We start from the raw sequence: 24,283 nt of genomic DNA, 5'->3' as shown, positions 1-24,283 counted from the left end.
TCCATGCCCGAGGCAGGATTCGAACGCGCGACCGTAGCGGTCCCGCGGTTCCAGACTGAAGCGCCTAGAACCGCTCGGCCACAACAGCCGGCTGTTGGGGGTGGTGGGGGTCTGGAATGAAGTCCACGTTCTAACTCATCCCAAAGCTATTTCACATGTATTTGTACATGTATTTCACTTGCATTTCTGGCGAATTTCGACCTACAGTTTCATATTCACATAGCTCAGATTTTATGATGTCTTATCTCCTGAACTATATGTAGTGTAATATCATCTCTTTGCATGTACACTCGACAGCACAAAAAGCGGGCCAACCTTAAATACACTACTGGCCATTAAAATTGCTACACCACGAAGATGACATGCTACAGACGCGAAATTAAGCCGACTGGAAGATGCTATGATATGCAAATGATTAGCTTTTCAGAACATTCACACAAGGTTGACGCCGGTAGCGACACGTACAACGTACTGACATGAGGAAAGTTTCCAACCGATTTCTCATACACAAACAACAGTTAATCGACATTGCCTGGTGAAACGTTGTTGTGATGCGTCGTGTAAGGAGGAGAAATGCGTACCATCACGTTTCCGACTTTGATAAATGTCGGATTGTAGCCTATCGCGATTGCAGTTTATCGTATCGCGACACTGCTGCTCGCGTTGGTCGAGATCCAATGACTGTTAGCAGAATACGGAATCGGTGGGTTCAGGAGGGTAATACGGCCTCGTATCACTATCAGTCGAGATGACAGGCATCTTATCCGCATGTCTGTAACGGGTCGTGCAGCCACGTCTCGATCCCTGAGTCAACAGATGGGGCCGTTTCCAAGACAACAACCATCTGCACGATCAGTTCGACGACGTTTGCAGCAGCATGGACTATCAGCTCGGTAACCATGGCTGCGGTTACCCTTGACGCTGCATCACAGACAGGAGCGCCTGCTATGGTGTACTCAACGACGTACCTGGGTGCACGAATGGCAAAACCTAATTTTTTCAGATGACCCAGATTCTGTTTACAGCATCATGATGGTCGCATTGTAACGCCGGAAATGTATATCCTCCTATTTCCATCTGTTGTACTATAAATTTTTTGTCCTTATTTTGTTACCTGAAGATATGACATTTCTGTGTCTTTATATATTGTAATTGTTCTACTATATATATATATATATATATATATATATATATATATATATATATATACGATGTATAATTGGTATTTTTACGCTGGGTCTTGCCAAGGGAAAACTATGTTATCGAACGATTACATCGATAGGTCGTGTGGAGAACCAAAGTGTTTAGGATCTTTGGCAGTGCAGAGAGAGTCTGGCTGGAGGGAGGGCGGTGGAGAAGGTGTGTTGTGCGACGCTCCTGCGGGTTGCCGCGCTTTCGGGGTTTGGCGGCATGTAATTGCGCTCGTCTTGCTATGATACTTTCTAACACGGTGTCGCGGACGGGAAGCATTAGCTGGCGCACATCGAGAGCCCGTTTCGCCTGGTGACAGTGTCGAGAAGAAGGCGCGCCAACATCCAGCTTCTGCAACAGCGACGGCCGACAATGAGTGACTGTCGCCACCTCCCCGACCGACGACTGTCCGCAGCTCGTGGTCGCGCGGTAGCGTTCTCGCTTCCCACGCCCGGGTTCACGGGTTCGATTCCCGGCGGGGTCAGGGATTTTCTCTGTCTCGTGATGACTGGGTGTTGTGTGCTGTCCTTAGGTTAGTTAGGTTTAAGTAGTTCTAAGTTCTAGGGGACTGATGACCATAGATGTTAAGTCCCATAGTGCTCAGAGCCATTTGAACCATTTTTGATCGACGACTGCAAACCTTCAATTAACCAACAAGGAAGACTGAAAGAACGTAAAGTTTTAGAACTGTATCGCAGACCTCACCTTTTAAAACTGTTGCATAAAAAAAAAAAAATACAGCAACTTAAAATGAACCTTTGTTGCTCATTGTCCCAATTGCATTACCAAGCAGGGTTCCTTCCTTTTCTGGAATGAACCCGAGTGTCGTTGAAATTCATACGCCAGCATTAAAGTAATATCATTCCATTTCACTGCTTTAATTTCAAAGTTCAGTTAAAGTATTCATAGCTGGCTACAATATTTAGATTACACAAGCAGAAATTAAGAATGCGAGTTTTGTTACCATATTTTAGCTTACCTGTGACTGCAGCTTAGTTTGGTACGTACTAAATTTTACTATTGTTAATCGTTCAGAATCATTTAATTCAAGTTCAAAGTTAAATCTCTTATTTCTAAATTGCGTAGATTCAAGTAGCTTTTGAAATGATAGTTGAGGTAGCCCAAGACTAACCTTATTTTATTGAATTTCGTAGTGCTTCAGAAACAAAGTTCACTATTAGTTTCAGTCACTAAATTAACTTTCAGTTTTCCGGTTCTATTAATTCTTTTGCTAAATTAAGTCAGAGTGTAGCTAAAGTTATTACTTCTGACAAAACATTCAGTTTTCACACAACACGTGTCAACCTTCAGTTGCCACGCTTTTAGTGCTAATTATATGTGCAATAACCTTTCTTTTTCAGTTATTATAGTAGTTGTCCATAGGACTGGACACCGTAATTTCCCCCAAATCTCAAATATCTAATTAACGCCAGTTAATTGTTAACGTAACGACAGCACATTTAATTTCTTTATTAATTTTACCCTTTTCTCAAAATTAATTTCCACCAATTTCATTTGCATTTTTCCTTTCATTTAGATGTAACCCCTTCCTCCCTCTTTACCGACAAATTAACTTCGGTGACGATTGCTTTTACCAAATTTCCATTTGGTGCACGCGGTTTAATTTTTCGCTGTCATTAAGGTCGATAAGTGAGGGGGAGGTTACAGCATCCGTGTTTGGCGACATCGCGGTGAACGCACACTGGAAGCGTGTATTCGTCGGAGTATCACCCGGCGTGATGGTATGGGGTGCCATTGGTTACATGTCTCGGTAACCTCTTGTTCGCACGGACGGCACTTTGAACAGTGGACGTTGCATTTCAGATGTGTTACGACCGGTGGCTCTACCTTTCATTCGATGCGTGCGAAACCCTACATTTCAGCAGGATAATCCACGACCGCATGTTGAAGGTCCTGTACGGGCCTTTCTGGATACAGAAAATGTTCGGCTGCTGCCCTGCCCAGCACATTCTCCAGATCTCTCACCAATTGAAAACGTCTGGTCAATGGTGGCCGAACAACTGGCTCGTCACAATACGCCAGTCACTACTCTTGATGAACTGTGGTCTCGTGTTGAAGCTGCATAGGCAGCTGTACCTGTACACGCCATCCAAGCTCTGTTTGACTCAATGCCCAGGCGTATCAAGGCCGTTATTACGACCAGAGGTGGTTGTTCTGGGTACTGATTTCTCAGGATCTATGCACCCAAATTGCGTGAAAACGTAATCACATGCCAGTTCTAGTATAATATATTTGTCCAATGAATACCCGTTTATCATCTACATTTGTTCTTGGTGTAGCAATTTTAATGGCCAGTAGTGTACAATGTGCAGGCCGCAGCTGTATCGCAGTTCCTCTAAACCATCTGCACTACAATCGTTTGACTATACAAAAAGTGTACCACAAGAGGCTATTAGAGAACACTGCTGTTTATGGCAGTCAGTCCAGATGCAAACTAATACTGCCATACAAAAGATATTATAAAACACGTCATAGAGATGAGACAGTCCTTAATTTTTGTAAGTTAAACCTCATTACAATAAGTAACACTTCAGAAGTTTTATCACACTCCTTAAATGACATGACGGGTTGTTGTTGGTGATCCAAACCTGAACCCACTGCTAACCGAACAAAGCTCGAGTGTGTGATCGAGTGTCGATTAGGCATAAAGAGACGCAAAATACCGAAGTGTTCACCAGTGTCAGTTTACAATGCCAGAAATAAATGACGATACGTTTAGCATTGCACTGGGAACCCCATGAAGCTTATAGTGGTCTTGAGAAGTAACCACGAAAGGCATGTGATAAGGTCCAATGCGTAAGTGTGAAACACCACGGAGTAAAATTGTGGTGATGGATGGGGAGTAGAATCTATATGAATTGTTAACTAAGCACAATCAGATGTCAGATGTATAATATGTTCACCAAGAGCGTGATACTGGAACCAGGAACAACGATACAAATCAGTTTTGCCTGAAGGGATTCGAACCCGGCACCTTTAGCTGTTGTCTGGTAGCTATGAATAAACATGAAATATTTATTTTTTCTTCACCAGTAGCGAGATGTGTACGTGTTCGGCTGGAGGTAACGAGACAAATAGTTCTGTGCTGCCTGGGACTCTAACCCCAGGCATATCGTCGTTGTTGACCCCATACGAAGAGATGTCAACTATCAAATTCTCTTTGTCCAGTAGTTAGGATCGCGCCACTCGTAGAGACATAGAGAAGTTTGGCATCGCGAGGAAACAACGAAATGATTAGACAGTATCGAAGGGTTCAAATTCAGAGAAAAATTGGAATCGGAGCTCGAATCCCAGTCCAGCGCCAATATTTTCAAAATCTCAAGCTCACTTAAAATAAAAAATGAAGGTCCTATGACCTTACATGGTGATTGTTTTGTTTGATGATGATGTTTCGTTTGTGGGGCGCTCAACTGCGCGGTTATCAGCGCCCGTACGAAGTCCCAATTTTTACATAGTCCAATTTTTACGCAGTCCAATCTTGCCACTGTCATGAATGATGATGATGAAATGATGAGGGCAACACAAACACCCAGTCTCCGGGCAGAGAAAATCCTCAATCCGGCCGGGAATCGAACCCGGGACCCAGTGATCCAGAGGCAGCAACACTGGCCACTAGACCACGGGCAGCAGACTGATTGGTTTGTGAACTGAAATAACACTGATACTGTAAGAAACCTTATTATAGACAGCGTTTCTGTTAGTAGCGACTTCCACCTCTGTCTGCCAAAACTAATCCAACTCTTTTCCAGTCACTAGCGAATGGACATGCTTAAGGTTGATTTGGAACCATGGCACAGTCCTGCGTTCTTTATTTAGAGTTACTGGAGGTGAAGAACTTACGTTTGTGGCTGTTAAAAACTGGTACGCCCAGCGAGAATCGAACCCATACCTTTGCCATTACAAGCTAGACTCTGTGCAACCAACCACCCAATATCACGTGTCTTAGCATCATGTTTATGTCATAATGGGGTACGCAGCAAACGTCACGAGAAGTGTTGACTTCCACTTGAGCCGTTGTTGTGAATAACCTATTCGTGGTCTAGTAGTCAACGTCATGTAGTACGAATGCAAACCAGTGGTATAGAACCCATCCTTTTCCTTTCTTTTTTTAAAGCCACATTCCATGTGTCTCCTAAGAGCATCAGTCTGACAGAATGCCAGAGACAGTTTCGTTCACTTTACAATCAGCCAGTAATAGAAAAATCTTGCAGAAACATGTTTGTGAAGGGCTCGTGGGTGTCTGTGGTGATAATACCAGTTTCAGTGTCATCAGCCACCGGTCGCTTGATACAGACCGGCGTCCGCCCACGTGATCGCGTAGCATCGGGCGTAGAGCCTATGGTCTCCAGCGGACTTCTCTGCGCTCGAATTAGCAAGTATAACATTCTGGGATGTTGGATATGAAATGATACTATGGTTCAGTATGCTACTGGGCGATTTTGTATCTCATGTTTCTAGAAGCGTATTCAACTACGGTCTTATTTTGTTCATGTTTGTAGTATAGCTGGTGCTATGACAGTTTGAATATTTCTTATTTTTGACGTTATGGGGAGTGTCGTTTATGCAGTAAAAAACGGAGTCTAAAACTGAGTAAAATCTAACATTTGTGACGTTGTGTTCCGTTTGTGTATGGAGTGAGTGTTGTCGAGAAAATCAAGTTGTATCGTTTCAAGAACGATCGTTTCCAGATAAATTAATCACCACATTTAGGAAGACAAACAGGCGTTGATGAAGGAGGTGTTTACGATTTACTACCGTGGTCACTGACAGTGTATCCGATGACTGGCAACTGTGACGACCAATTAACCTTTTTGCGACACTTGCCTTCAGGACTTATATCGAGGTTAAAAAGAAGGAAGAAGGATTACGGTACAAAGTCCCATCGACAACGAGATTAGACGCAAAGTAGAATCTCGAACTGGGAAGGATGGGAAGGAAGTTGTCTCTGTCCTTTAAAAGGATTGATGGAGGCACTTGCCGTAATAGAGTTAAGGAAGGCACCGTAAACCTAAATCAGTACAGCCTGATGGTGATTAGAAGTAACGTACGGTAATTTTATAAGGAGAAAATAGTGGATAAGCCGTACCAAAATTATCTCAAACGATGGCCTATATACGTCAACACAATTTAGTGTTATCGATGTACATCTGGTGGCACAATGAAGGTGCTTTGTGTTTCGACCTAATTCACAGGGATGTGTCCTTCGCAGTTGAAATTTGTTGCCAACAAATGAGATGCCTTGCAGAGTATCAAATGCGACCTGGAAGACAGCACCAAGGAGCTTGGTTGGCAAACACGCCTCCCGCGCTTCTTGTAATGTGGCACCCTCATGTGTTTACCTTTCTCGGCCCTTATCCATCAGCCATCAAGGAAGTTAGTTGCTTTTTTGTTTGTTTGTTCTTGTTTGCTTTTTTTGGCAATTGCGTTTCAAAAGTGCCGTATCTCAGAATAAGCAAGTCGCTACATGCGTGGGATGGAAAAACTTCCTGCGCATCATCAGAGAGTTTTCGATAATGAGGTGGAATATATTGTTGGAAATTTCTCTCATATTTGAGTCTATTTTGGTCAATAACCTAACGGGAAACGCTATTCATATGTACTACGCTAGTACAACTGGTGTCTCGTCGAAATACCATACAACGAATGGCTGTCTTAATTCAACGTGAAGTCTCTTGTCATACACATGTAGCTTTACCGGAATAAGACGTAAGTACGACAATGCCGCTAAATATGGTTGCGAGAGTAGTTGCTGAATGAAACACCGTTAACAGAGTACGATTTCATTAACAGATTTGTGTATTTTCAGAAGCAGTTCCGCAGTGTTTCTTACCTCTAGACCTACAGGTTACTGAACGTAGCGAGACGTCTTACGATGGCAAAATGTCTAAAGAAGTTGATCTGAGTCTGTTAGAGCTGTTTGTAGTTCTGTTACAGGGTATGTAAAATGTTACGCTCGTGCAAGTTTGGAACTGAGAGCTACTGCCTCTTACTCTTTGCAGTGTGTCGATATTTTCATGATGAAAGCGACCAACTGCAACGTTCATCACCTCCTCATTGCTATTGTGATGGCTGATACAAATACTTCGCAGTTCAGACAGTGAGATTAGTTGCAATTGCTGCGTGAAAGTAATCTCCTGTGTCTGTAAACATATACGAGGGTTGGAACTTTAATAGTGGCAACTATTTATTTACAGCTCGTACAAAACAGATGCGTGTTTCAAAGTTTTGCTGACCTCCAAAGTAATCACCAGCATTGTGTATAACCCGCTGCCAGCGATGTGGAAGACGTAGGATACTCTTAGCAGTGCCAATTGTATTGACAGTTCGAGCGGCGCGGTCTATTGCCCGACGAATTTGTAGCAGTTCTGAAGTGAATGTACGAGCTGTAAATAAATAGTTGCCACTATTAAAGTTCCAACCCTCGTATCTGATAAGTCGATGACACACCAAAGTGGACTTCATTCAGAATCTTTTATTGGTATACCACGTATATATCAAGTGAATCTTGCAAGGTAATCCTTTGTCATTCCAGGAAGTAACAAACTATCACAGCGTCACCAGACATGTTCCACTATGTTGTCATGACCCTATCATAGTCGTATCAGGGCGATTATGTTTCTACGGGCAATGTTTTCCTTAAGTGGGCTAACGATTGAGGAGCGCAGATTGTGCATTATCGATGCATCGGCTTAATTACTTTTCCTACGACGTCATAAGGAGTATTCTAGTATTTACGGTGAGGGAGAAGAATAGAAAGTTGCACAGACCACCGCTATACATAAAAAAAGATCCAATTGATTGAAATCGACATGTAGCAGGAGCTGTGAAGAAATATTTTGTTCCAACGTTGTGAAATGCTCCGAAATATATTATCTGTTGACATCAAACCAGCGCGGGTTTGGAAATCACCACACTTGTGAGACACAACTGGCACTTTATTCGCACGACATACTTCGTACATGGGCTCTCACATTGATTATTTATTTATAGAGTTCCAAAAAGGCTTTTGATATCATTTTTTATAACCGACTTCCAACCATATTGCTTTCCTGTGGACTGTCGTCTCAGTTATGCGAATGGATTCCCGATTTCCTGTCTGAAAGGGCACAGTCCGCAGTAAGTGACGGGATGTCACCTAATGAAACGGTCATGATGAGAGTGATTCCGCAAGTAAAGTGATCTAGGCCTTCTGCTATTTCTAATATATATAAACTATTTAGCAGACAGTCAGAACATTTCTCTTAGATTTATAGTAGGTAATGATGCCATCTAGTAAACTCCTCAGAAGATCAAAGCGAATCGTAAAATAATCTTAAAAATTTATATTCGCGGTGAAAAACGTACAATTGACTCTAACAATAAAATGTGTGAGGTTCTCCACATGAATACCACAACAATTCCGTTAAAGTTCTCTTACACGCTAAATCAGTCACAATTAAAGGTTGTCGATTGAACTAAATATCTAGGAGCTACGATCACAAATAACTTAAATTGGAACCGTCATATGGAAAATATTGTGGAGAAGGAAACCCAAAGACCGTGTTTTATTTGAAGAATACGTAGAAGATGTAACAAATGAAATAAAATGTAAATATTGTGGGACTACGGCCTCCCGTCGGGTAGACCGTTCGCCGTGTGTTAAGTCCTTCGATTTGACGCCACTTCGGGGTCTTGCGCGTCGAGGAGGATGAAATGATGATGATTAGGACAACACAAGAACCAGTCCATGAGAGGAGAAAATCCCCAACCCAGCCGGGAATAGAACCGGGGTTTTTAGGATTGACATTCTGTCGCACTGACCGCTCAGCTACCGAGGGCGAACAACAAATCTAATAAAGTGACAATTGTCCGTTATCTTAGTGAGTATTCCTGCGTGGTATGGGATTCCTACGAGGTAGGACAGACGGAAGACATCGAAAAAGTTCAAAGAAGGGCAGTTCGTTTTGTATTACCACGAAATAGGAGAGATTGTGTGGCGGATGTGATGAACGAGGTAGGGTGGAAATCATTGAATCGTAGGCTTTCTACACTGCAGTGAGGTGTTTCCACTAAATTCCATTCGTCAACCTCCTCCGCTGAATGTCAGGATATTTTGTTTACCCCGACATATATAGGAGAGACATGACCATTGTGATAAGAGACATCAGTGCTCGTACGGTAATATTTAGTTGCTCATTATTACCACGCGCTTTCTGAGAATGGAACGGTAGAGAAACAATGTGACAGTGCTTCAAAGAACCCCTGCCAACCTCTTAATTGTGAACTGCAGAGCATTCATGTAGATGTGGATGAAAATGTCAAGGGGGGAGTAGCAGGAAGGGGGAAGGGATCTAGAAATGGACAGGAGTACAGAAGTGCAAAACAAAAGAGTGAAAAGCTTGCAAAGTATTCCTTGCTTAGACGTATATCACAGTTCGTTTTATCTTAGGGCAGAACGGTTTAAAAACGGAGAACAGATTATAGCAAAGGGGACATAAAAGAATATGGTTTCATAGATTTTGAGAGGAATGGTAGAGGACAGTAAAGAAAGCATAATTTAAACAAGAACTTGTAGTTTCAACATAAATCGCTAGTTTTGTTTGTACCGTTTTGGGGGAATGGAGTAGAAGGACAACTGAGGTAAGAGAGGCGAGAGAGAGAGTGAGAGAGAGAATGGAGGAGAAATTAACGATGAATAAATGTAAGACGACATCGTTTGCACAATTTTTCGATGGCGGAGGGTGTATTAATGGATGGAGGGCAGGAGAGATGTATTTGAAATCACACAAAATACTTTTAAAGCGTCCATCTAAACTGCTTACTATGTGAGTGTTTTGACAGGCTATAAATGAAACAAAAACAGAATATTTAACAAACTGTATATTCAAAAAGAAACTCACTTCGGTTAAAAAGGCAAACCAAAGGAAAACAACTAAAACTTTATCTGTCGCCACGTGACTTTCCACTGGCTCTCAATGAAGAAAAATGAAGAAAAAGACGACATAACATAACGTGTGAAGGACGCAAATATTTTATCTAGAATTCCCTGTTATTTTGTACTTTTATCATGCATCTTGGCATAGAATCTATACGCGGTCGTACGTAACAGCCTGAAGAAGCAACTTCCTCCCAGGCTTCAAGAACACAGTCCCAAAGAGCGTCAGTTGTAGTTGGTTGGCCACTTCCATGTTAGCATTCAGGCGACCTCTGCTTACATCTTTTCCATAGGTTTCACATCAGCAGCCCGTGGTGGTCAGTCCATGACGTTGAAGGCAATCGTAGAGAGCTGCTGACGAACGAATACAGACTTGTAGACGGGAGAAGGGTCCGTTTGCAATGTGAAGTCTCCTTCTGTGTACAGCATTCGCACTGACGGAAACATCACATTTTCCAATACGTGGCCGTATTGCTCGCTGTCGAGAGTTCCTCCTATCCTGTGAAGAATTCCTACTCCTCTCGCAGAAATCCATCCCCAGCGGGAAACAGATAGCCGCTCACTTTTTCTCGTCGTGGCTACATAATCGCGTCGATCGCGAGTCCCTTGCGGCCTGTACACGACTATTGAAGCGTCGTTACTGGTGGGAAACACCTTCTCATCAGTGAAAATGACGTTTTTCCGAGACTCACTCAGATGAAGCTCCGAAAATGCCAGCCGGTATAGAACATTGTCTTCGCTGAGCTCTTATTTCACAGAGGGTCGTCGTGAGTGCAGTTCAGCGTCCCTCAACCTTTGGAAAATTGTGTCACTGGAGCCGGGGAAGTTGGTCTTCTACCGCAACTCCTTCGCATTCAGAAAGGGATTTTCTTTGCTCGTAGACACTAGCTGCCTGACCTCCTGCTGTGAGCTCACTCTCTTCCTGCCTGAGCCAGGAGCTCTATTGATAGTGCTTCTTTCAAGGTCGTTATTCCACCAACCGCGCGGAGTGGCCGCGCCGTTTGAGGCTTCATGTGACGGCTTGCGCGGCCCCTCCCGCCGGAGGTTCGAGTCCTCCCTCGGGCATGTGTTGTTCTTAGCATAAGTCAGTTTAAGTAGTGTGTAAGTCTAGGGACCGATGATCACAGCAGTTTGGTCCCTTAGGAATTCACACATAACAATAGTTACTCCACCATCTCGTTGCAGTGCTATGTGGTACGCCAAACCTTCTGCCAGCTTCTCTGATGGAACATCCAACTTCTTCAATAGGAGCGACAACTCTTATCTCGATCTGATCTCTCCCAGTGAGCCATTGCAACAGACGACCGCATGTGTATTTCCGCTTGCCAGGAGAGGAAGTAAACATATTTATGTCAAAAGGGGCGGCGGAGGCAGAGCCGTGCGCTGCGGCCGTGCTGACCCATCCCGCTCAGGGGGCCTGTTGACCCACAACTACCGGCTCACTCGCTTCTGTCTCGCCTCGGCACAGAGCTGTAGCCGGCCGGCCAGCCCGTCAGCCTTCCAGCTTGGCTGGCCCGTAGCTCGCCAGCTGCGGCTAGTACAGGCACAGGCCGCAAAGGCACGCTCACGCCTTGAAGGATCAAACGTTTCATCTAGTCCTTCGCATAAGCGAACGAACCTAGAGCTATTTTGCTATAACATGGGCAGGTACATCTACTTCTGATGTTTCATTAAAATATTTGACGGAAAATAAGTTATGGAATACACTCATGATACACGTAGCCACAACAAAATATTTAAACTAGCTAGGAATTGCACGACGCAACAAACCACTTTTTCTTGTAAGCGCTCTGCATTAGATCTCGCCTTAAGGAAGTATGTATGTATTTACACAAAGACAAATACACTGAAGGGCCAAAAAACTGGTGTAGGCATGCGTATTCAAATACGGAGATACGTAAACAGGCAGAGTACGGCGCTGCGGTCGGCAACGCCTATATAAGACATCACGTACCTGGCGCAGATGTTAGATCGGTTACTGCTGCCACTATGGCAGGTTATCAAGATCTAAGTGAGTTTCAACGTCGTGTTGTAGTCGGCGCACGACCGATGGGACACAGGATTTCCGAGGTAGCGATAAAGTCGAGATTTTTCTGTACGACCATTTCACGAATGTACCGTGAATACCAGGAACACGGTAAAACATCAAATCCCCGACATCGCTGCGGCCGGAAAAAGATCCTGCAAGAACGGGACCAACGAAGAGAATCGTTCAACGTGACAGAAATGCAACCCTTCCGCAAATTGCTGCAGATATCAATGCTGGACCATTAACAAATGTTAGCTTTCGGAGTGATGACTACACGTTACAAAGCCTTACGCAGCGCCTGAGCCCGTTAACACCGACATTGGACTGTTGATGTCTGGTAACATGTTGGCCGGCCGGAGTTGCCGTGCGATTCTAGGCGCTACAGTCTGGAGCCGAGCGACCGCTACGGTCGCAGGTTCGAATACTGCCTCGGGCAGGGATGTGTGTGATGTCCTTAGGTTAGATAGGTTTAATTAGTTCTAAGTTCTAGGCGACTGATGACTTCAGAAGTTACGTCGCATAGTGCTCAGAGCCATTTTGAAACATGTTGCCTAGTCGGCCGAGTCTCGTTTCAAATTGTAAGGATGGACGTGTACCGGTGTGGAGACAACCTCATGAATCCATGGACCCTGCATGTCAAGAGGGGACTGTTCAAGCTGGTGGAGCCTCTTTAATGGTGTGGGGTGTGTGCAAAAAATGGCTCTGAGCACTATGGGACTTAACTTCTGAGGTCATCAGTCCCCTAGAACTTAGAACTACTTTAACCTAACTAACCTAAGGACATCACTCACATCCATGCCCGAGGCAGGAGTCGAACTTGCGACCGTAGCGGTCGCGCGGTTCCAGACTGTAGCGCCTAGAACCGCTCCGCCACTCCGGCGGGCGCGGTGTGTGCAGCTGGAGTGATATGGGATCCCTGATACGTCTAGATCCGACGCTGACAGGTGACAAGCACGTAAGCAACCTGTCTTAATCACCTGCATCCATTCATGTCCATTGTGCATTCCGACGGACTTGGGCAATTCCAGCAGGACAATGCGACACTCCACTTGTCCAGAATTGCTACAGAGTGGCTCCAGGAACACTCTTCTGAGTTTAAACACTTCCGCTGGCCACCAAACTCCCCAGACATGACCATTATTGAGCATATCTGGGATGCCTTGCAGCGTGCTGTTCAGAAGACATTTCCACCCGCTCGTACTCTTACGGATTTATGGACAGCCCTGCAGGATTCATGGTGTCAGTTCCCTCCAACACAACTTCAGACATTAGTCGAGTCGATGCTACGTCGTGTTGTGGTCCTTCCGCATGCTCGCGCGGTACCTACACGATGTAGGCAGGTGTGGCAGATTCTTTGCCTCTTCAATGTATCTTTGAGTAAACAACTACCTATCAACCTCGAATTTCTACAACTCTCAGATAGTAAAAAATGCATTGTAATATACGTACAATAGCAAATTGTTGAAGACGTAATACGTTGCTAAAAGTAATGTTACAACCAACAACTACAGACAGCAATAATGGTTTATAAAAAATTGACTTCTGCATCTACAACGTCAGGGTATGTACAGATGAAGGGAAGCCGAAATAAGCTTATATACCAAAATAAAATATCTAGCAGCATACTGTTTTCCAATTCTCTGCATTATGTCCTACTATGACATAGTATATGCTTGAGGTCCCACAATAAAGAAACCCATAAGGCACTTGATACCGGCGCCCAGGTGTTTACCGTGTTCCTTTAATTTCAGGAGGCTTTCGATATTGTTCCGCACAGCTACCCAGTAAAGACAGTACAGATTTCAGACCATCACTGTGATAGTATTGAACAGTTTCTAGCAAACAGAACACAGCATGTCATTCTCATCCGAGACAAATCTTCAGACGTAAAAGTAGCTTCGGGCGTACCCCGCGAGGGTGTTACGGGACCATTAATTGATTGTCTTAATACATATACAGAGTGTGAACAACACTATAGAAACACAGCGAGAAATGCAGATGCTAGCCAAGCCTTTAGCTTGCACTGTTGTATCTGACCACGAAAGGCACCTTTGCAATATCCTCAACGCGTTGCAAGTGTTCGTCGTCGCCAGAACGATGTTCTCCTCTTGTTGCGAATGCGTTATGCCGGAGCTCAGTGTAGTCGAACGTCGGCAAATTGTTGGTGCTCGTAAGGTTGGTGCTTCCGTAACCCTGGTAGCCGAAGGTTTATACCCCAATAAGGAGAGCGGAAAAAAATATCCGTTAAGTTACAAGTCTAAGTGTGTGTTGATCATCGTGGCAGATGGATATTGGTGAGGATTGTGGAAAAAAGATAAGAAGACTACAGTTGCAGAAGTCACTGCAGAACCGAATGTTGCTCTCGCAAACCATGTCAGCACCAAAACAGCACAAACGGAGCTCCATGAGCAGCGAATTTCAGGGTGAGCTGGAATTCCAAAACCAATCGCCAGTGATGCAAATGCCCGTAATAGGAAAACGTGGTGCCGAAGCCATAAAACCTGGACTATGGAGCAACGGTCGTTTGATCGGATGAGGCTTGCTGCACACTGTTTCCAACTTCCTGCCGAGTTTACGTCCAAAGAGTGAAACATAGCGGGAATTCGGTGACGATTTGGGCGGCCATATCTTGGTATTCCAAGGGGCCCATGGCTACTGTGCAAGGACACATTACTGACAGGAATTATATGACAGGCCGGCCGCGGTGGCCGAGAGGTTATAGGCGCTTCAGTCCGGGACCGCGCGACTGCTACGGTCGCAGGTTCGAATTCTGCCTCGGGCATGGATGTGCGTGATGTCCTTAGATTAGTTAGGTTTTTTTTTTTTTTTTTTTTTTTGGTCATCAGTCTACTGACTGGTTTGATGCGGCTCGCCACGAATTCCTTTCCTGTGCTAACCTCTTCATCTCAGAGTAGCACTTGCAACTCAATTATTTGCTTGACGTATTCCAATCTCTGTCTTCCTCTACAGTTTTTGCCCTCTACAGCTCTCTCTAGTACCATGGAAGTCATTCCCTCATGTCTTAGCAGATGTCCTATCATCCTGTCCCTTCTCCTTATCATTGTTTTCCACATATTCCTTTCCTCTCCGATTCTGCATAGAACCTCCTCATTCCTTACCTTATCAGTCCACCTAATTTTCAACATTCGTCTATAGCACCACATCTCAAATGCTTCGATTCTTTTCTGTTCCGGTTTTCCCACAGTCCATGTTTCACTACCATACAATGCTGTACTCCAGACGTACATCCTCAGAAATTTCTTCCTCAAATTAAGGCCGGTATTTGATATTAGTAGACTTCTCTTGGCCAGAAATGCCTTTTTTGCCATAGCGAGTCTGCTTTTGATGTCCTCCTTACTCCGACCGTCATTGGTTATTTTACTGCCTAGGTAGCAGAATTCCTTAACTTCATTGACTTCGTGACCATCAATCCTGATGTTAAGTTTCTCGCTGTTCTCATTTCTACTACTTCTCATTACCTTCGTCTTTCTCCGATTTACTCTCAAACCATACCATGTACACATTAGACTGTTCATTCCGTTCAGCAGATCATTTAATTCTTCTTCACTTTCACCCAGGATAGCAATGTCATCAGCGAATCGTATCATTGATATCCTTTCATCTTGTATTTTAATTCCACTCCTGAACCTTTCTTTTATTTCCATCATTGCTTCCTCGATGTACAGATTGAAGAGTAGGGGCGAAAGGCTACAGCCTTGTCTTACACCCTTCTTAATACGAGCACTTCGTTCTTGATCGTCCACTCTTATTATTCCCTCTTGGTTGTTGTACGTATTGTATATGGCCCGTCTCTCCCTATAGCTTACCCCTACTTTTTTCAGAATCTCGAACAGCTTGCACCATTTTATATTGTCGAACGCTTTTTCCAGGTCGACAAATCCTATGAAAGTGTCTTGATTTTTCTTTAGCCTTGCTTCCATTATTAGCCGTAACGTCAGAATTGCCTCTCTCGTCCCTTTACTTTTCCTAAAGCCAAACTGATCGTCACCTAGCGCATTGTCAATTTTCTTTTCCATTCTTCTGTATATTATTCCTGTAAGCAGCTTCGATGCATGAGCTGTTAAGCTGATTGTGCGATAATTCTCGCACTTGTCAGCTCTTGCCGTCTTCAGAATTGTGTGGATGATGCTTTTCCGAAAGTCAGATGGTATATCGCCAGACTCATATATTCTACACACCAACGTCAATAGTCGTTTTGTGGCCACTTCCCCCAATGATTTTTGAAATTCTGATGGAATGTTATCTATCCCTTCTGCCTTATTTGACCGTAAGTCCTCCAAAGCTCTTTTAAATTCCGATTCTAATACTGGATCCCCTATCTCTTCTAAATCGACTCCTGTTTCTACTTCTATCACATCAGACAAATCTTCACCCTCATAGAGGCTTTCAATGTATTCTTTCCACCTATCTGCTCTCTCCTCTGCATTTAACAGTGGAATTCCCGTTGCACTCTTAACGTTACCACCGTTGCTTTTAATGTCACCAAAGGTTGATTTGACTTTCCTGTATGCTGAGTCTGTCCTTCCGACAATCATATCTTTTTCGATGTCTTCACATTTTTCATGCAGCCATTTCGTCTTAGCTTCCCTGCACTTCCTATTTATTTCATTCCTCAGCGACTTGTATTTCTGTATTCCTGATTTTCCCGGAACGTGTTTGTACTTCCTCCTTTCATCAATCAACTGAAGTATTTCTTCTGTTACCCATGGTTTCTTCGCAGCTACCTTCTTTGTACCTATGTTTTCCTTCCCAACTTCTGTGATGGCCCTTTTTAGAGATGTCCATTTCTCTTCAACTGTACTGCCTACTGCGCTATTCCTTATTGCTGTATCTATAGCGTTAGAGAACTTCAAATGTATCTCGTCATTCCTTAGTACTTCCATATCCCACTTCTTTGCGTATTGATTCTTCCTGACTAATGTCTTGAACTTCAGCCTACTCTTCATCACTACTATATTGTGATCTGAGTCTATATCTGCTCCTGGGAACGCCTTACAATCCAGTATCTGATTTCGGAATCTCTTTCTGACCATGATGTAATCTAATTGAAATCTTCCCGTATCTCCCGGCCTTTTCCAAGTATACCTCCTCCTCTTGTGATTCTTGAACAGGGTATTCGCTATTACTAGTTGAAACTTGTTACAGAACTCAATTAGTCCTTCTCCTCTTTCATTCCTTGTCCCAAGCCCATATTCTCCTGTAACCTTCTCTTCTACTCCTTCCCCTACAACTGCATTCCAGTCGCCCATGACTATTAGATTTTCGTCCCCCTTTACATACTGCATTACCCTTTCAATATCCTCATACACTTTCTCTATCTGTTCATCTTCAGCTTGCGACGTCGGCATGTATACCTGAACTATCGCTGTCGGTGTTGGTCTGCTGTCGATTCTGATTAGAACAACCCGGTCACTGAACTGTTCACAGTAACACACCGTCTGTCCTACCTTCCTATTCATAACGAATCCTACACCTGTTATACCATTTTCTGCTGCTGCTGATATTACCCGATACTCATCTGACCAGAAATCCTTGTCTTCCTTCCACTTCACTTCACTGACCCCTACTATATCTAGATTGAGCCTTTGCATTTCCGTTTTCAGATTTTCTAGTTTCCCTACCACGTTCAAGCTTCTGACATTTCACGCCCCGACTCGTAGAACGTTATCCTTCCGTTGATTATTCAATCTTTTTCTCATGGTAGCCTCCCCCTTGGCAGTCCCCTCCCGGAGATCCGAATGGGTGACTATTCCGGAATCTTTTGCCAATGGAGAGATCATCATGACACTTCTTCAAATACAGGCCACATGTCCCGTGGATACGCGCTACGTGTCTTTAATGCAGTGGTTTCCATTCCCTTCTGCATCCTCATGTCGTTGATCATAGCTGATTCTTCCGCCTTTAGGGGCAATTTCCCACCCCTAGGACAAGAGAATGCCCTGAACCTCTATCCACTCCTCCGCCCTCTTTGACAAGGCCGTTGGCAGAATGAGGCTGACTTCTTATGCCGGAAGTCCTCGGCCGCCAATGCTGATTATTTATCAAAATTTAGGCAGTGGCGGTGATCGAACCTGGGACCGAAGACATTTTGATTATGAATCAAAGACGCTACCCCTAGACCACCAGTTCTAAGGTCTGGGGGACTGATGACCTCAGATGTTAAGTCCCATAGTGCTCAGAGCCATTTGAATTATATGAAGATTTTAGCTGATCACGTGCATGCCATGGTACAATTTTCGTTCCCCAATGGTGGTTCTGAGTTCCAAGACGACAGAGCCCCTGATGATACAGCTCGTATCGTGCAGGATTGGTTTTGTGAGCACGAGGATGAACTGTCGCATCTCTCCTGGTGACCACAGTATTGTATAATTACATGATTTCAGAACAGTCGGTGGAAACAATCTCATCTATAAAATATCTAGGAGCATGCGTGCGGAGGGATTTGAAGTGGAAAGACCACATAAAACTAATCACAGATACGCAGGTGCCAGATTAAGATTCATTGGAAGAATGCTCGGGAAGTGTAGTCCATCTACAAAAGATTTAACTTACAAAACCATCGTTCGACCAATACCTGGCTATTGTTCGTCCGTCTGCGTTCGGTGCCAGATGGAACTGATAGAGGAAATAGAGAAAATTGACAGAAGAATAGCACGTTTCACTAGAGGTTCACGGAGATGCTCGACCATCTTCAGTGTCAAGAGAGGCGTCCTGCATCGCAGTGCAGTTTGCTTAAAAAAGTATGACATTATACATTTCTAGAAGAGTCAGTCAATATACTGCTCCTTCCCACGTATATCTCGCGAAAAAACTATGAAGGTAAAGTTAAAGTGTTTCGAGCTCACACGGAGGATTAGCAATCGTTCTTCCTGCGAACCATTCGCTATTGGCACAGCAAAGAGGCAGGGAGGAGTTAATTGACAGTGGTACACAACACATCATTCGATGGAGGAGGAGAGGACGAGGAGGAGATTATTGTTTAATGTCCCGCCGACGACGAGGTCATTAGAGACGCAGCACAAGCTCGGAATATGCAAGGATGGAAAGGAAAGCGGCCGGGACCTTTCGGGGGAACCATCCGGCATTTGCCTTAAGAGATTTAAGGAAATCACGGAAAACCTAAATCAGGATGGTCCAACGCAGATTTGAACTGTCGTCCTCTCGAATGCGAGTCGCCATTAGGTGGCCTGGAGCGTATAAATTGTACGTTGTTTGTAAATGTTTATTTAGATATGCACTACTGGCCATTAAAATTGCCTCACCAAGAAGAAATCCATATGATAAACGGGTATTAATTGGACAAATATATTATACTAGAACTGACATGTGATTACATTTTCACGCAATTTGGTTGCATAGATCCTGAGAAAACAGTACCCAGAACAACAACCTCTGGCCGTTATAACGGCCTTGATACGCCTGGGCATTCTATCAAACAGAGCTTGGATGGCGTGTACAGGTACAGCTGCCCATGCAGCTTCAACACGAGACCACAGTTCATCAAGAGCAGTGACTGGCGTATTGTGACGAGCCAGTTGCTCGGCCACCATTGACCAGACGTTTTCACTTGGTGAGAGATCTGGAGAATGTGCTGGGCAGGGCAGCAGCCGAACATTTTCTGTATCCAGAAAGGCCCGTACAGGACATTCAACATGCGGTCGTGGATTATCCTGCTGAAATGTAGGGTTTCCCAGGGATCGAATGAAAGGTAGAGCCACGGGTCGTAACACATCGGAAATGTAACGTCCACTGTTCAAAGTGCCGTCAATGAGAGCCAGAGGTGACCGAGACGTGTAACCAATGGCACCCCTTACCATCACGCCGGGTGTTACGCCATTATGGGGATGACGAATACACGCTTCCAATGTGCGTTCACCGCGATGTCGCCAAACACGGATGCGACCGTCATGATGCTGTAAACAGAACCTAGATTCATCCGAAAAAATGACGTTTTGCCATTCGCGCACACAGGTTCGTCGTTGAGTACACCATCGCAGGCGCTCCTGTCTGTGATGCAGCGTCAAGGGTAACCGCAGCCATGGTCTCCGAGCTGATAGTCCATGCTGCTGCATACGTCAAATGGTTCAAATGTCTCTGAGCACTATGGGACTTAACTTCTAAGGTCATCACTCCCCTAGAACTTAGAACTACTTAAACCTAACTAACCTAAGGACATCACACACATCCATGCCCGAGGCAGGATTCGAACCTGCGACCGTAGCGGTCGCGCGGTTCCAGACTGAATCGCCTAGAACCGCCTGGCCACTCCGGTCGGCGCTGCAAACGTCGTCGAACTGTTCGTGCAGATGGTTGTTGTCTTGCAAACGTCCCCATCTGTTGATTGAGGGATCGAGACGTGGCTGCACGAACCGTTACAGCCATGCGGATAAGATGCCTGTCATCTCGACTGCTAGTGATACCAGGCCGTTGGGATCCAGCACGGCGTTCCGTATTACCCTCCTGAACCCACCGATTCCATATTCTGCCAACAGTCATTGGATCTCGACCAATGCGAGCAGCGATGTCGCGATACCATAAACCGAAATCGCGATAGGCTACAATCCGACATTTATCAAAGTCGGAAACGTGATTTATCCTCCTTACACGAGGCATCACAACAACGTTTCACCAGGCAACGCCGGTCAACTGCTGTTTGTGTATGAGAAATCGGTTGGAAACTTTCCTCATCTCAGCACGTTGTAGGTGTCGCCAGCGGCGCCAGTCTTGTATGAATGTTCTGAAAAGCTAATCATTTGCATATCACAGCTTCTTCCTCCTGTCGGTTAAATTTCGCGTCTGTAGCACGTCATCTTTATGGTCTAGCAATTTTTATGACCAGTAGTGTATATATAGCGGTCGATAAGTTCTACATAAAAGTGCCCTGGTTAAAGATGCTCAGTTTAAAATGTGAATAAACCCCGAGCAGGTAATATTATTACGCAATCTGACTGCTCTTCAGATATTGTTCGATACAGATACATATACTCAACACAATGGATATTCTTACACATCAAAAATGGCTTACTATAAATGCAAAACTATTATACAAAGACCTGCTCTTCAGGATAGCCGTGAGAAATACAAGGAGCAAAAAGCTCTTTGGTAAATAAAATAATGGCTTGCTAAACTCGATTACGACCAAATATTGCATATGACCATATTAACCGTAGCAACTAATACCACTTTCTTGTAGATTCTTCTTTAGTAACTATATCTCGTTTTCCAGCTTAGATACATGAATAAATGTTCTATACAGTTTTGTGTATTCCTTCATGAATATAAACCAGAGGCTGCTTTCATATATCGCTCTCCTTCTTTCTGAGTTTAATTCAATGCAACTATGCTCATTAGCGTACCATATAATACACACAAGCAAAAGCACGCCAAAACAGCTCAAATGGAGCAGAAAGAAAAAGAATCCTTTGTTCCGCACGAAACTCGTAAGCTATGCGGGCGGGACAGCGCCCTTAATCCCCTCTAGCTGGGCTCGCTAGGGTGGCAAAGATCTTAGCTGACATGAACTAGTATAGCAGAAGCTGCAGGGAGTATACGGAAAATCGATCAGTGGGGTCTGATATGATACCAAAGAATGCTCGCTAGTAGTAAACACGTAAAACATAATGTATAGAAGTTGACAAGATCCAAGGTATAGATGTAGACGCATCTTAAAACTGAGATCCAGCCAACAAATTTAAGCTTCATTTTCTGGTTATTTGACCCAAAACACCGTAAATTAATTATGTTTCATTAAGGGTAACACTGAATCGAATGATATGCGGGGCTGACCTTCTATGAAGAGGAAGAATCCGGCGGGGCTGCGGCGCAGTAGCTGCAGCGCGGCTAACGCCATCTCGGCGAGCGACGGGTCGCCCTCGGGACCTGTGTCACGGTCCGCCTCGAAGTCCAGGTGCGAGTACGCGAACAGCCCTGCACGGAACAAAAACATGTACATCAAGTTGAATGCACCACTTATTTTCATAATCCTAAAATGCCCACCTGGTTTACAGGAATATATACTACTGCAGACTGTTTTACACACAAATAAATTTGTTAGGCTGTTCCCATAACAGTTTAAAATATAAATAAAAACACAACGTTACCTCTCTTGTAGTTTTAAGGTTTTTTTTTTATTTATGACACGTTTCGGAGATTTTGCTCGAATATCAGATTGTATTTCCGCTGTTCAGATCTGGTGCACTGCGCCCGGGAAAAATAACAGTGTCGAAATATGTAGGGCCATCCGCATCGTAGTTTCCTCGAGAGCTCTGCGTTTAATCTTTACTAATTCAAATCTCATGCAAACGTTAAATGCAGAGCTCTTGTGGAGAGCGGACAACGAAGGTTCACAGGGCTGCAGATATTTCGAGATGATTGGTCCACTTGAAGATGGAGAGACTGGTTACCTAGTGTTCTTATTTATATCATCAACTGAAGCTGCAACTGGCTAATATTCGGGTGAGGCGTGATGAATTCATATATTATTATTGTTGTCATAATTTTTGCTATTTTAGTGTTATTATTATTAGAGCGCCGTTCTCCATAACTCTGTGGTCTGCGTGTCTGACTACTATGCAAAAGACCCAGGTTCGATTTCTGGTACAGGCATGGTTTTTTCCTTGGTGGGAGGACTTGAACGGGGTGCACTCAGCATCATGATGTCAAGTGAGGAGCTACTTGATTGAGAAGCAGCTGCTCCTAGATCAAGAAAGCCGACTACGGCCAGGAGAATGTGTGCTGCGCCAGTGCCCTTCCACATCGCATTCAATGATGGCACTGGCAGACGATGGAACGACGGTCGGTTCGTACTGATTGACCCATCAGATCCAGAACGTTGAGCTTTACTTTGATTACAGCTTCTTGGTGACAGCATGACAGTGTCAGAATGTGGTAAAGAGTACAATACATTTAAAATAACGCCTTGAAAGGCATTTGTCTTTGCGAACTATTCTAAAATTGATATACATTTACTTATTGCAGTATAGGCTTCTGTATTTCTACTTTAAATAATATTCCCAGAGAAATTAAGTACTTCCACTTCAGATACATAGACACCAATGACACACTATTTGTGTACGTTCGAGAGCACTGTAAACGATACATGTAAGTGATCTGATTGATAACGTCGGAAACTCCGTGAAGCTACCTGGGAATAATGAGCTGGTCGTAGATTGTGTTCCAAAAATGAACAGCAGAGAGACAGAAGTGATGACACTTTCTGCAGGACCTGACCATCATTTTGCAGGACAATGCTCAAGCACGTACAGTGCAAGCTGTTACTGATTTGTTTGACCGATGGGGCTGCTAAGTGCTATACCACCTACTGCACTCCCATGACTTAAGCACTCGTGAGTTCAACCCGATTTCTAAACTGAAGGAAACACTTCACGGGATTCGCTTCAGAACTGCTACAAATTCTTCGGGCAATAGACGGCGCCGCTCGAACTGTCAACACAACTGGCACACCTGAGAGTATCCTACGACTTCCACATCGCTGGCAACGGGTTATACACAATGCTGGTGACTACTTTGAAGGTCAGTGAAACTTTGAAACACGTATCTATTTTGTACGAGCTGTAAATAAAAAGTTGCCACTATTCAAATTCCAATCCTCTTACAAAACCGCCAGGCCGTATCTGTACGAGCTGTTGCGAAAGACGGCTTACTTTGCGAACCAGATTCACGCGACGATTTGATACTGGCTGCATATGATTCACAGATGAAGCACACTAACACTTGAATGGAGTCGTGAATAAGCAAAACCGGCTATTTTGGGGTTTCGAAAATCCCCATTTGTGTGAAGCGAAACCACTGCTCTCTCAAAGTTACAATTTGGACTGCGGTATGCAGTTGAGGCATTCATGGCCTTTTTCCACGCGAGAAACGATCACTAGTCAACGTCACGTTGCAATTTTGGAGCAGTTTGTCGCTACACAGTTAGCGCTGGAGCATCGCCGAGGCGCCTAGTGCTTTACGCGAAACGGGGCCAGACCGCATCGCACCTAACAGATGTTCCGCTTTCTTGATGAATACTTCTGGAATAGAGTCATTACGTTAGACTTTTGCAAATTTACTGACGCCGAGATGAACTGGCCTCCATATTCGCCAGA

The 24,283-nt window shown here is 44.2% G+C and overlaps 1 protein-coding gene across 1 annotated transcript in view; it reads right to left on the bottom strand.

Annotated features, from left to right (window-relative positions):
* Positions 1-24,283, bottom strand: part of LOC124556317 (alkaline phosphatase, tissue-nonspecific isozyme-like) — a 655,606-nt gene that overhangs the window by 32,996 nt on the left and 598,327 nt on the right. Inside the window, exon 6 of the mRNA XM_047130289.1 lies at positions 21,963-22,103. Within this exon, the coding sequence (XP_046986245.1) occupies positions 21,963-22,103 (141 nt within the window). The remainder of the gene's footprint in view (positions 1-21,962; positions 22,104-24,283) is intronic.

This window comes from Schistocerca americana, chromosome X, assembly GCF_021461395.2.
Source record: "Schistocerca americana isolate TAMUIC-IGC-003095 chromosome X, iqSchAmer2.1, whole genome shotgun sequence".
Classification (NCBI taxonomy): Eukaryota; Metazoa; Arthropoda; class Insecta; order Orthoptera; family Acrididae; genus Schistocerca; species Schistocerca americana.
The sequence above is the reverse complement of the archived record's forward strand: the minus strand, read 5'-3'. Positions and strand labels throughout refer to the sequence as shown.